Below are 13,073 nucleotides of genomic sequence, written 5' to 3' on the forward strand. Positions count from 1 at the left end.
GGGAATGTGGCTCTACCCCATGGTCTCCTTTCCCTCTCCTCTCCTCCAGGCATCAGGTACAACGCCACCATGGACGAGAGGCGGTACATGCCACGTGCCCACTTGGATGAGGACGGGGACCGATACACTCACAGGCCTGTCCTGCTCTCCTCTGGCCAGGAGCACTGCGAGCGGATCGGCTTCCATGTCCTGGTGAGCCTGATGCCCCAGCAGCTCTGGCCAGCAGAGCCCCAGCTCCTATGGGGTAGCGGCCTGCTGCCCCATTTTACAGAAAAGGAAGAGGACAAGAAGTTTGCCCCCATTCAGAAACACCAAACTCTCAGGTCACAGCTCCAGCCCCTGAGACACATGCAGGGGCACTCAGAGCCTGCCTGGCCCGTTTGTTCAGTGGCCAAAGGGTCAGAAAAGTGAACAGATATGAGACGTCTGATATGTTTGTGCACTGGTTTAGATCAGTGGTTCTCAAAATGTGGTGCCCAAATCAGCAACATCAGTATCACTTGAGAGCTTGTTAGAAAGGTAAATTTTTGGGTCCCACGCCAAATCCACTGAATCAAAAACTCGGGGGTGGAGCCCAGTGATCAGTGTTTTAGTAAACCCTCGAGGTTATTCTGGTGCAGTCTAGAGTTTAGGAAGCGCTGCCATAATACAAAGAAGCCGCTCATGTCAGGAACCGTAAGTTCCATGGAGAAGAATTTTAGGCAGCTCTGAGCACCCCCTTCATTTACCATCTATACATAGGACCAGCTTGAATTGCCCCTATTTTATCCACACACTTATCCATTCATTAATTCAACATATTAACTAAGCTTGTGCTAGGACTGTGCTAAGAGGCTTCCAGCCCATTGCTTGCTCTGGAGGGAAGACTGATTTACAATCAGATGGTTCAAATGGTAATAATGGGTCTGAACATAGTGCAGGGCTGTCAGAGGAACAGGCAGATGGTCGGCACTCCCTGACTTCACGGAGGCTGCAGCACTGAGGCTATGGGAGCCGGGCCTTGAGGGATGCTCAGGAGCTCGGTGAAGGACCCAGGCAGCTGGGTTGGCATAAGCTGAACCAGGGACCCCTTTCCATGTGGTACACTCTTTTCAACTATGGGCCCTCCCCCTGCCCAGGAACCTCCATCCTCCCATGGACCAGAGCTACTCTATCCTCAACTTGTCCTTAGGCCAGGAGGGCAGCTGCCTCTTAGGGGGGTGGCAGTTCTAGCTCAGTGTGAGGGATCCTGGCCAGAAACCGATGTTGCCCATCTCACTCCTGCCCGCATCCCCTCCCACACAGGACACCGCTGACTACGTGAAGCCAGTGACCTTCTCAGTGGAGTATTGCCTGGAGGACCCCAACCACGGCCCTGTGCTGGATGACGGCTGGCCCACCTCCCTCAGAGTCTCGGTACAACCTGGCATGCAGAGCCCGAAACTCAGCACACAGCGTGTCCCCACCCTGCCTCCTCCCCGAACTCCAGACCCGGAGTGTGGAGAGTTCAGGGAGGTCCTCCCCAGACACACCTCTCTCCTCCCCCTGTCCCAGCAAACGCAGCACCTTCCTTCCTCCCCTTGTGCCCCATGCTGGGTGTTAGCAGAACAGTTTCTTGGGGCAAGGACCAGGTCTTCTCCTGTTTGAGGTTCCCCACATTCCCGTAGGGTGAACTCTGAGTGGATGCTGGAGAAATACACAGCTCCAGGAGGGACCACCAATCACAACCACCCATCTCCCTCATCCATGGATGAGGAGGCTGGAGGCCAGAGAGGACGATTCAAGCACTTAGAATCCAGGCCAGACCTAGAGCCTGGTTTGTCTGCTTGTTGAATGACTAGCTGATAAACAGACAATTCCCCAGCCCACCAAGTATTCCAAAAGTAAGAGTTTTTAGCCTTATCACAGGCTGTGGCCCCACTCCTCAACCACATTTTCTAATCCCTGGCTCTAGGAGCTCCAGAATTTTCTGGTGTCTAACACTCAGCCGCTCCTTGCATGTACAACTCCATATAAATCCCATTCAAAGAAAATGTCAGATAGTTGTCAATTAAGTCTGAGCTGTGCTGGGAGAGCAGGCAAAATTTAGAAAACAACTTCACAGCATACCCCAATATTCTTAAAACCGTGGCCTGTGAGGTCCAGTCTCTGAGCAGTGTCCCTGTGAACACTATGAAGTCGAGGCAACAATTTCAGAATTACTCACTTTCTTTATTTGTATGTCTCGAATACTGTGAAGGGACTAGAGAGTCGACAACAAGGCTCCTTAAAATCCCCTCTCTTCTCCCAGTCAGGCCCATCAGCCCTCACAGATCCTTAGACATCCTTCTGCCCACACCTCCCAGCTCCCCACCCAGCCCTTGTCCTTTCTACCTTCCCCTTGCTCCTGATTCTGGGTCACAAGAGCCTAAGGGAGGCTGTCTTAAAATACAGTTCAAGAGAGGGGAAGAAACTGGGCTGAAAATCTAGAATCTTTTGCAGTGAACTGGAAGAGGGAGAAATTGGTTGCACTAAGTCATGAATATTTTTCTCATCACAAAAATTATAAAGCCACTAGAGCAAACAAATGAGTGCATGGTATTCACTCTTATGAGCATTTTAAAGCCCAGGATGCAGATTACCATGAAGAGTAATCCCTGCCCTCCAATCCCTTCACTCACGGGAGTGAAGCCCTGGCCCTGATGATACCAATGCAGGCTGGTGATAATGGTCACTGAGGAGGGGGCTGCCTAGGATGAGAGGAAGTGTAATCAACCAGCCAGATGGGAGAGGGAAGGGGGGACTTCCTGGAGGAGGTGGCTTTTGGCTAGACCTAAAGGATAGACAGGTTTGGGACTTGCAGAGAAGGGGAAGATGAGCTTTTATTCCAGGAGAGATGATAGTGTAATCAAGGCATGGAAGTGGGGAGCAGAGTAAAGTTACTTGTAAAGAAAAGGTGAGAAACAAGGTTGAAAAGAGAGGCTGGGGGCATATTATCGAGGGCTTTGAATAGCAGCTAAATGTCTAAAAATCTTGCTAATCTGGATTTCCAGCCCCCAGCAAATTAGAAACATTCTTCCCATCACTCACTGTTCTTATATCATTATATCTGGCCTCTTGGCGAATGAGCCATTCCATATAATTGAGGGTAACAGATGCAATTACTACTCTTAACGAATTGGGTAGAAATTTTTCTGAAGGTTATTATATAGTTCTCAAACTTCTTCACCACTCTGCTGGAGGGGGATCGTTTGCTGGAGTCCTGAACTCATCAGGATGAGCGTCACAGTGAGGCCCTCAAGGGCTGTCTAGGTGTCTAGAAACACGTCCATCACTGAATCCTCCACTTCGCCGCACTGCACATGGCTTTGCAGTCTTCTTTGCTGTCAGCTGCCCTTCTGGCTGTGGTTGCAGTGTGTCTGCTTCTAGATGCAAATCCTCTGTGCAATGGGGGAGCTGAGGGGCGTGCTCGATAGAAACGTATATAAAATAAGAGCACGTGGTCTGAGCGAGAGCTCTGCGCTCTCCAACAGAGACGCTGAGAAAAGGTAATACGTTTAAGATAGGTGAGGGCTTTGTAACACCGATTCCCCGCCTCCATTTGTAAGTGAATGGCAGTACCATCCTTCCAAACACCTAAAAAAGGACCCCCTTTTTCCCTTAGCCCTGACTCTGAGGTCCCCAAACCGTTCTCGCCCCTGCACACCATCATGTCGTTTGCCCCCTGGGTGTGGCAGCAGCCTCCAGTCCATCCTCCCACAGCAGAGGGAGCCTTCGATGTGCTTCTAGCAGGGCACCCCCCTGCCTCAAGCGTTCAGCGACTCCGTCCCCCTCTCCAAGACCTCAAGGCCCTGCAAGCACTGGCCCCTGCCCATCTCTCCGCCTCCTCTACCCTTTGTGTCTCTTATTACAGGAATACTTCCTGCCTCCGCACCTTTGCACAGGGTCCTCCTTTCCCGTGGGCCGACCTCTCCCCCAGTCCATCCCGCTAGCTCAGTCCCCCTTCAGAACATTTTGAGCCGTCTCTGATCACCTATAAGCCAAAATAACCGTTTCCTCCCTATGCCCCTTCTGTTCTTCGTATGTATTCCTACTCCGTGAACGGCTCACACTACAATCATTTGTTCACACACCCATCTTCCCCATGAGCTGAGGGCAGGAACTGCATCTTCCCAACCTATATCCACCCCAGTAGATGATCGATAAACATGGCCAGGAACCACTCTGCCAGCTAAGAAGGGTGTTCTGTGATACCAGCTCAGTTAAGAACTGAAAGGGACCCAGGAGGAGTTGAGTTTTGGGCCTTGTTTTAGAGAAGGGAGTGTCTATGCAAAACCATGAGAAGAAGCAATGTGTATCCAGGGAAGGGCAGAAGCGACAAGAGCCGGTGCCTAGAGGGGTGGAGAGAGGAGCCGGCGTGCTGGGGGGTCAGGGATGGTCCCGGCAGTCAGGGGCTGGAGACCATGGGTCCCCACCCAGCCGCCCATACCTGGCTCTTCTGGCCCAGGTGCCCTTCTGGAATGGATGCAATGAGGATGAGCATTGTGTCCCGGACCTCGTGCTGGACGCCCGAAGTGACCTGCCCACTGCTATGTGAGTTGGCCCCTCCCTGGCCCGGCCTCACTGCTGCCCCTCCCTACCATGTCTCTGGGCCCCTGGATTGTCTCCCTCACATCCTCCTCATGGGGGGTGTGGGTTCTGGCCCAGGCCCTGCCTCTTGTGTGACCTCTGGCAAGTCCCTTCCCTCGCCGACCTTCACTCACCACCTCTGTAAAATGAAAAATCACGAGTCTAACGCAACCTCCTCAAACTCTGTTTAGAAAATGAATCCTTTCTTGGGAGCCCACCATACAAAGCAGATCAAAGATGAAGGAGGGGAGCCCAGAGTGCTGCGTGCCTGTCCTCCAACCCCCCAGACCAGGGGATCTCTAAGGGCCATTGGCTCAAGTCCTGGGCTCAGCGCCATGCAGAGATTGAGCACGTTGCCCACAATCCCCTGGAGGAAACACACTAGCATACAAGGGCAACAATGAGCAATGCCGTGTCTTAAATTTATACATTTTCAAATAATTTGTGCTCAATTTTTATCCAACTTTGAGTTGATTTATGAAAGACATAAATCCCATCACATATGTAATAAATAGAAATAGCACATCCAAACCTTGTACAATGATGAAGAAGTGAATATTCCAAGCCTTTGGGCTAATGTCTCTACATTTAGCTCTGTGCTTCCTGGCAGCCAAGGGCAAAAGGGAAACCTGATGAGTGGGGAGGTGATAAACGACGGTGAGCTCTGGGTTCCGAGGAAGGTGCAAACTGTGTGGTCAGGAGACCAGGGACCCTTGGTGTAGAACGTAGTCTTGATGAGAAAGCTCTTCCCAGGCCCATGTATCAGCGCTAACCCGGGGGTTGCCACAGCCTGTCTGCCTGACCCCTGGTGGTCTCTTTCCCACAGGGAGTACTGCCAGCGGGTGCTGAGGAGGCCGGCACAGGGCTGCTCCGCCTACACGCTGTCCTTCGACACCACAGTGTTCATCATCGAGAGCACGCGCCGCAGGGTGGCGGTGGAGGCCTCGCTGGAGAACAGGGGCGAGAACGCCTACAGCACAGTCCTGAACATCTCACAGTCAGCAAACCTGCAGTTTGCCAGCTTGATCCAGAAGGTGAGAGCTCAGCTACGTGCCCGGGCTGTGGAGGGGAAGGACGGAGGCACGGAACGAAGGGCCAGGGCAGGGCTCTGGCTGTGGGTTAGAATCGCCCTGGAGCTGACATCTTTGCCCAGAATCTCCCCTGGGGATTCTTATTGATTTGGTCTGGGGGCTGCTGGCATCAGTCTGTTTTTAAATCTCCCCACGTGATTTCAAGGCGCAGCCAGGGCCAGAGCCACAGCTGTCGGAGCATCCGAGTACTTTGTGGAATCTGGGGAGGAATAGCATTCTGTCTGCTTGGCCCCAGGTTTTCTGAGAAAGGTCCTTCTAATAGGAATTGGAACTGTTTACTCCCTGCTTTAACACTTCTGATGATTCCCAATTGCTTTCACAATAAATTCCAAATTCCTTATTGTGGCATTCAAGGCCCCTCCATGCTTTGACACCTACCACCTGCCACTTCTCACCTCCCCCTCACACCCCCACACCCTAGGCCCAGGGGCCATCTCTGTTTCCCAGCACACCCTGCTTTTTCACACGGAAGCCCTACGCCATGGTGCTCTGCCTGGGATGTCCTCCCTCTCTGCCGATAAGCTCCTGCTCTTATTGGGCACCGCCCTTGTACTGCCGGCTTACAGTCGGCCAGCCATGCACTGTGCAAAGGGCTTGGCCTGTAACCTCATAAGGCAGTAGTAGCTGGGCCTGCAACTGTGCCACTGGAGGAGAAGCCTGCCTGGGTTTCCCATTGCTATGGGGCAGTGAACAGGATGGTGGAATCCTAGGGCCAGAGGAACCTTAAACTGAGGCCCAGAGAAGGAGAGAGGCCTTCCCAGAATCACACAGCAGGTTGGGTCCAAAGCAGAACTGGAACCTGGAGCATCCCAGCCCAGAGCCCCACCCATAGAGATCACAGAGTGGGGCTGTGCTGGGAGGCTCAGGGAGCATCATTCTCTGTTCCAGGGCAGCTAGGGTTGGTGACTGCCATGAGGGAGTGTGGGGCTTGGGGGTAGAGCCTCAGTAAACCCCTCCACAGGCCCCCACTAGAAGGTCAGCCTGCTTCCTGTTTTTCTGGGTTGCAAAGGCATGCAAGACCCCAGAACCTTACTTCAAAACCCAAAGGATCCTTTCTAGTCTGATGGAAAGATGTGCAATCAAAGGTCCAAGAAGCCAGAGGGAGGCAAAATAGCCAGAGAACGGAGAGTCGCTTCCTTCTCCTTTAGGTGGAAAAACCACAGGCTTTGCATTCTGCATTCATATCCCAGCTCTGCACCACTTTCCAGCAGTCTGAACTTGGACAGTTACTTCCCTTCTCTGGGCCTCAGTGTCCCCACCTATAAATAGTATGATAAGTACTGCATTTGGGGTTGATATACAACAGGAATGACAAAGCAAATACATAAGCACCTGCCCATTCTCTCCACAACCCAAAGACCTCTAAGGGTGTCCCCCAGCCCCGCACTGGGTGGGGGGATGGGCTCCAGACCAGGTCTCAGGTCCTGCCAAAATGCTGTCCTTGATGCCTTCTACCCACCCCCAGGACGACTCGGATGGCAGCATCGAGTGTGTGAACGAGGAGAGGAGACTCCACAAGAAAGTCTGCAACGTCAGCTACCCCTTCTTCCGTGCCAAGGCCAAGGTTGAAGCTGGGGGCATTATGGGGGAGGGAGCAGGGTGGATACTGGGAGGTACAGGAAGGGAAGAGGAATGGAACTGAACAAAGGGATGCACCAGAGAAAGATGAGATGCCTGGAGCGCATTTTCCATGTATTAGTTTTTGACCCATAAATGACATTCAAATGACCTGACCAGGCAGCCATCCCCAGAGCTGGCAGCCCACCGCAGCAGAGTACCCAGGGCCCCTTTGCCTCAGGGGGAATCCCCACCACTCCTGTCCCCCACTCTTCTCCCACTTCTTGGCCAATTGCACTGTCCTTTATCCTAACAAGTATTTCAGATTTCCAGCCTCCTTGTCATCATGTTGTTATGGGGAAGGGTGGGGAGAAAATTTAATATTTGCCCCCAAGTGCTACCACCTGCACAGAAGCACTTGTGTAGAGAGAAAGGCAAATTAACCAGGCAACGGGGTAGACTCTGGATTGCAGGGAGTGTGTGGTCATCACCCTCGGGCAACTACTGAAGGTTCGGAAGCAGAAGACCTAATTGAGGCCAAGCTGCTTGCAAAGGAGGAACCAAACTGGCAGGAGCTTGAGGCAGGAGCCAGGCAAGATCAGGGCAGTGTGCTCCCGGGAGCCGGACCTGCATGGCTGGGGAAGGGGAGGAAATGGGGGGAGGCATGAAACTCCTTGTAAAAGAGCACCCCCCCACCACCAGTGGGAAAGAAGTCAAGGCTGTGGTTTTGGGGGTGAGGCGTCAACAAATTTCAAAGCTTCTGCTTTGAAGTGTAGACCTGGGGGAAGCAGAGCAGACCACAGGCTGCCCATCCACAGCCACTCCCTGGGAGAAGGGGGCCACTGAGAGCTCCTTGGAAACCTCAACTTGAAGGCTGGACCTGGAGACAGCAATAGGGGCTCTTCCAAAGCCCAAATAATGCCCCCAGGTGGGGCGGGGAGGAGGCAAGGAGAGTCAGATGTTGCAGAGCCACAGTCAGGGGACCCCCAGGCCCTCTTCCTGGGCCAAGGGCAGGGGAAGGTCAGGGCCCAGGTCAGCAGTGTGGTGGGAGGGCTGCTGGGCAAGGCGGCAGGTGCCTTATGTAGCCTGTGGAATGGCCTGGGGCAGCCTTCACCCTTTTCCAGTCCTCATTTCCCCCACCCTGCACCCCCTTCCCACACACACACACATGCTCACAGGAACAAGAGGGTGGATGAAGGGGGTTTTACCACTCACTTCTGGCCCCCACATCCTGAGGTCCAAGGTGATGCCCATCTCCCCTTCCTATCATCAAGCTCCCCCTTCCCCCCAGAATCCTACAGAAAGGGTCTGAGGTTGGACTTGCCACCTTCTAGTTGCCTTTGTTAAAAGCAAAAAGGAGGAGGAAGGGGGAGAGAGTTTGGCCCTGCAGCCCAGAAACCCCACCGCAGGAGCTGTTTTCTTTGGTTGAGCCCCCCTCAGCAGCCCCCAGCCTCAGCTCGCTTTCTCCAGCACCTGGTCCTCCCTTCCCCCAATCCATTTGGGGGGATGGGGGCAGGGGAGGGGGGCAGGCCTGATCCAGGCAATGCGCAGGCAGGGGGTTCCCAGCTGCCCCTGCTCAGGTCACTTCTTCCTTGCAGGTGGCTTTCCGTCTAGATTTTGAATTCAGCAAATCCATCTTCCTACACCACCTGGAGATCAAGCTCGCCTCGGGCAGGTCAGGGCCCCGCCCCACTCCTTCCCCTTCCTGGGCCCTGCTGTCCTGCTGTCCTGCTGTCCTGCTGTCCTGCTGTCTCAGTCCTGCCACTGGGAACTGCCCCTCCCACCACCAAGCCCTGGCCTTCAATGCTCAAACCTGGGAGGGCCCCTTGGTCAGTCAGCAAATGTGGACCAACCTGTTTTACCTCAGTCAGCAAATGTGGACCAACCTGTTTTACCTGCTATGCATCACTATTCTTCAATCTTGGGCAGCTTGGATGTAAATAATAATGTCACCGCCTACCTTTAGATGGCAAATTATATAGCAGTTCTCATTTTTTAAAAAACTACAGTTAAAAAGCCCTGCACATATAATGGCTCAGTCAGTCCTTCCAGCAGCCCCTTAAGATATGCAAGGCACAGGTTATTCCCCAACCCATACACCAGGTACAGATAAAAAAAGTGAGGCTCAAAGAGGTTAAGTGAATTTCCCAGTGGCACACGCCATGCAAGAGGTACAACTGGGAGCTGAACACTAGTTGTCCTACTTCTTGCCCAGCACTCTTTCCTGTTCACCTCTCTCCCTTTGGAAGTTTTTCCATTTTCAAGAGACCTTTGCTTACTCTGTGTAGTTCTGTCTGTCTGTCTCCCAGGCCTTCCTGAGGTGAGTTGCTATAAGCCAACACCATGAATTACCCCAGGGCACTAGTAAACACACCTCTTTTTCATGGATTTACCTCTACATGGGGAGGGAGGGAAGGAGGGATTCTGGCTACTCTGGAGCCTCATACGCAGCCAAATCCTGAGGATTCCCCACACTGAGAAATAGATACACCAGGCAAACTGAACACCAACATTGCAACACACACACATGCACGCAACGCACGCCCTCACATGCATGCGTGACACACACACACCACAGTCACATTCTCACGGGAAAACCAAAGCGCTTGCATGGCAGTGTCTTTGGCACGTGTGTGTGGGGGGTGGGTGTTTGTGAATTAGGTGTGGGGTGGGGGGGCTTGGGGTATCTGTGTACACTGGGTATCCCTTTTCTAACACAACACCTATCCTGGGGTAATGCTTCCAAAGGGAATAAAACATAGTGTGTGTAATTAGCAGAAATCATATTTTTATGTCTAAAGTTATTTGTCCTGTTGGTTCATGGTGCTTGGATATAAAGGACAGTACATTTGACAGAATTCTCTCGAAATGCCTCTGAGGCCTCTCCACATAGCAAAGTGATCTCAGCCATCCCAGTAGGAGCTGCCCCTCCAGTCAGCTAAGGAGTGACTTTCCTTCACAGTACAGGGACAAACAAACTACTGTCCTGTGGATTCCTAATTGCCTTGCCCTCACTTGAGGGGAGCAGACAGGCTTTTCCCATGGGCATTCTCTCCCTACCAACCCCTTAAAATCCAGCAGCATAGGATCGTCCCATTTAACAGATGAGGAAGCTCAGAAAGGAGGCCACACAGGCAGCTCATGGCCAAGCGGGGCTCAGTCCTCCCAAATGCAGTCCAGTCTTTCCCTAACCCGACCTGGCCCCAATGCACTGCACCTATAAAAGGGGCAAGGAAAGCTGATGTCATCCATTCCCCTGCCTCAGAAAGTACAGCCCTTCCTCTCCTAAGGAGACACCTCAGGCTCCCCCAGTGGCCTGCTCTGGTGCTTGTCAGCCCTAGATAAGCCAGGCTGTTCTTCCTTCTGTCTGACTTAGACTCCCCCCTGCTGCAGTGAGCCGGCTGGGCTACACTGGCTGAGCTGGGTAGAGCGCGGGCTGGCTCCTGCCTGACTGCTGCTGCCTGGCTCTCCTTGCAGTGACAGTGACGAGCAGGAGAGCACCAAGGAAGACAACACGGCCCTTCTGCGTTTCCACCTCAAATATGAGGCTGACGTCCTCTTTACCAGGTGGGCCAGGGGGAGGGAGGGGGAGCTACGATGGAGGCAGCTGCTGGTGGGCCTTAATAGGGTGCGAGGTCCCAGGGCCCCTGCACTGGAGGACCATGAGATAGAACCCCATTGTGCCCCTGAGGGGTAAGAGAGCTGCAGTCTTTCACCCCATGATGGGGAGGGGGGGTCACCTAGAGGGAGGAGGAGACACAGGCCTGGTCCCTGGGGACCTCCCAGCTGTGGCAAAGGGGTGGAAAGGGGGACAGAGGGAGTTATCCACCCCAGACACAAGCAATAAATGGGCACCTTATCTGTAGAGAATTTACAAACAGAACCAAAACCCACTAAACTCAATCTGCTTTTTATTGTCACCTTGCACCAGCAATTCTAAACAACATCAGTGATAAAATACTCCTTGCACAAGGCAGACTGCTCCCACCTTCTACCCCGCCTTGGTATGTTACTGGTCCCCAAGTCCAATAGGGGAAACAGCCCCTGTCCTCTGAGAGCTCCCAGATAGATGAAGAAGTCAAGACATGGCAAATACACACAAAAGCAAGCTCAGGCTCTCCCATGGCCAGCACTAGAGACTGGAATCTTCTGCAGTGCACAGTGGGCCAGTTCATGCTCAAAAGAGGCCACATCCCTGGGCAGGACAGCAGGGCAGGGATGGCAAATAATTGGCTCTTTAGACTCATGCCCCACCCCTCCACACACGCAAAGCAGGCATTGCTAACTGATCTCAGCATCTACTCCTGCTAAACCTAACAAAGCCAGAATCCTTGCCAACACAACACTCCAGGCAACCAATCAGTGAACAAACATGAAACCTATTTTTCTGGTCTGGGGGAGGCAAGCACATGCCCAACCATTCTTTTGTTCATTCATTCATCCCCCTAACTTTGACTGAGCTCACGTTGACCCTGTCTTCTGTCCCCGCAGGAGCAGCAGCCTGAGCCACTATGAGGTCAAGCCCAACAGCTCGCTGGAGAGATATGATGGCATTGGGCCTCCCTTCAACTGTGCCTTCAAGGTAAGTCTGGAGGGGAGCCAGGTAGATGGTGAGGAACAGAAGCTGAAGATTCCCCCACTCCACCCCCCCATTTGGGAGGAAAGGAATCTGGAATTATTTCTAGTACCAGGGGTTTACCCTCAACACTGCTACCTTCTCACTGTGACTTTAGGCCAGTCATTCCCCACCAGGCCTCTTAGTCCTCATATGGAAAATTAGGGGATTGGACTGGATGGCCATATCAGTGAGATTAGGTTTGGCTGCACACAATTTTTTAAACATTAAAAAAAAAAAAAGTGGTGCAGACACACCAGTATTTCTTCTCTCCCACAAAGGAAGTCCAGAGTTTGCAGCTTCACAAAATCATCCAGGATTGGGTCTCCTTCTGTCTTTCTGTTCCACCATTCCTCAGCATGTGATTAGCAGCCTCACAGCTCAAGATGGCTGCTGTTCCAGCCATCACATCCTCATTCCGAGCAGCAGGAAGAAGAAAGGCGAGAAGAGCATAAGCCCACTCCCTATTAAGAAACCTCCCTGGAAGTTACAACACTTCCAGTTACCTCTCGTTGGCTAAACCACTGTGATTTAGCTGTAAGGGAGGCTGGGAAAAGTGGCTTTCAGCTTGGGTTCTGTCACTAAGGAAGGAGGAGAATGAGAATTAGGAGGCAGGTAAAACAGTTTGCCACAGTGGGCCCAAGCTCTTCCCCACCCCTGAACTGTGAGTTTATCAGTTTCTCCCTCACCTGTGTGAGAGCTGGATGCAGACAAATATGTAAAAACTGGGCCTCATGCATGCTGGATAACTTGACCAAGAGAGGTTTAGTAACCCACTGAAGATCACACTGCTCATAAGTGGTAGCAGCCCCAGGGTTATAGTGCTGGTTTTTCTGATTCTAAAGCCCTGTCTGTAGCCAATCTTGCTTTGCCATAGAATGTGCCGTGGCTAGGATGTGAGCTATCACACACTCACTGTTTATATCCTTCATTCATTAATGATTAATAATTAATTGCTGTCACCATCTCCACCCCTGGCCTCTATCCAGAGTGACCGCCAGTGCCAGGCAACAAAATCCCCCACAACCAAGAATAGTTGAAAATGGAAGCAACTCTTGCTTTCCAGCATCATGGCCCCCTGCCAACTTGTTTTCAGCCTCCAGTAGCCCCACACTTTCATCCATGCAGCCCCCATCCCAATTTGGCAGAGCTTCCGCAGTGAAAACTCCAGGGGCCTTGAATAGGTCCTGTTTCCTGCCCCCAGAGTGCACACAGACCTGGGA

At 52.5% G+C, this 13,073-nt stretch overlaps 1 protein-coding gene across 2 annotated transcripts in view; it reads left to right on the top strand.

Annotated features, from left to right (window-relative positions):
• Window positions 1-13,073, top strand: part of ITGA11 (integrin subunit alpha 11) — a 120,676-nt gene that overhangs the window by 100,442 nt on the left and 7,161 nt on the right. For both annotated transcript variants that reach the window (XM_037833575.1, XM_037833574.1), the window contains exons 17-24: window positions 50-192; window positions 1,285-1,395; window positions 4,466-4,551; window positions 5,414-5,621; window positions 7,144-7,242; window positions 8,834-8,910; window positions 10,713-10,802; window positions 11,727-11,817. In XM_037833575.1, the coding sequence (XP_037689503.1) occupies window positions 50-192; window positions 1,285-1,395; window positions 4,466-4,551; window positions 5,414-5,621; window positions 7,144-7,242; window positions 8,834-8,910; window positions 10,713-10,802; window positions 11,727-11,817 (905 nt within the window). The remainder of the gene's footprint in view (window positions 1-49; window positions 193-1,284; window positions 1,396-4,465; window positions 4,552-5,413; window positions 5,622-7,143; window positions 7,243-8,833; window positions 8,911-10,712; window positions 10,803-11,726; window positions 11,818-13,073) is intronic.

The sequence above is a fragment of the Choloepus didactylus genome, chromosome 4 (assembly GCF_015220235.1).
Source record: "Choloepus didactylus isolate mChoDid1 chromosome 4, mChoDid1.pri, whole genome shotgun sequence".
Lineage (NCBI taxonomy): Eukaryota > Metazoa > Chordata > Mammalia > Pilosa > Megalonychidae > Choloepus > Choloepus didactylus.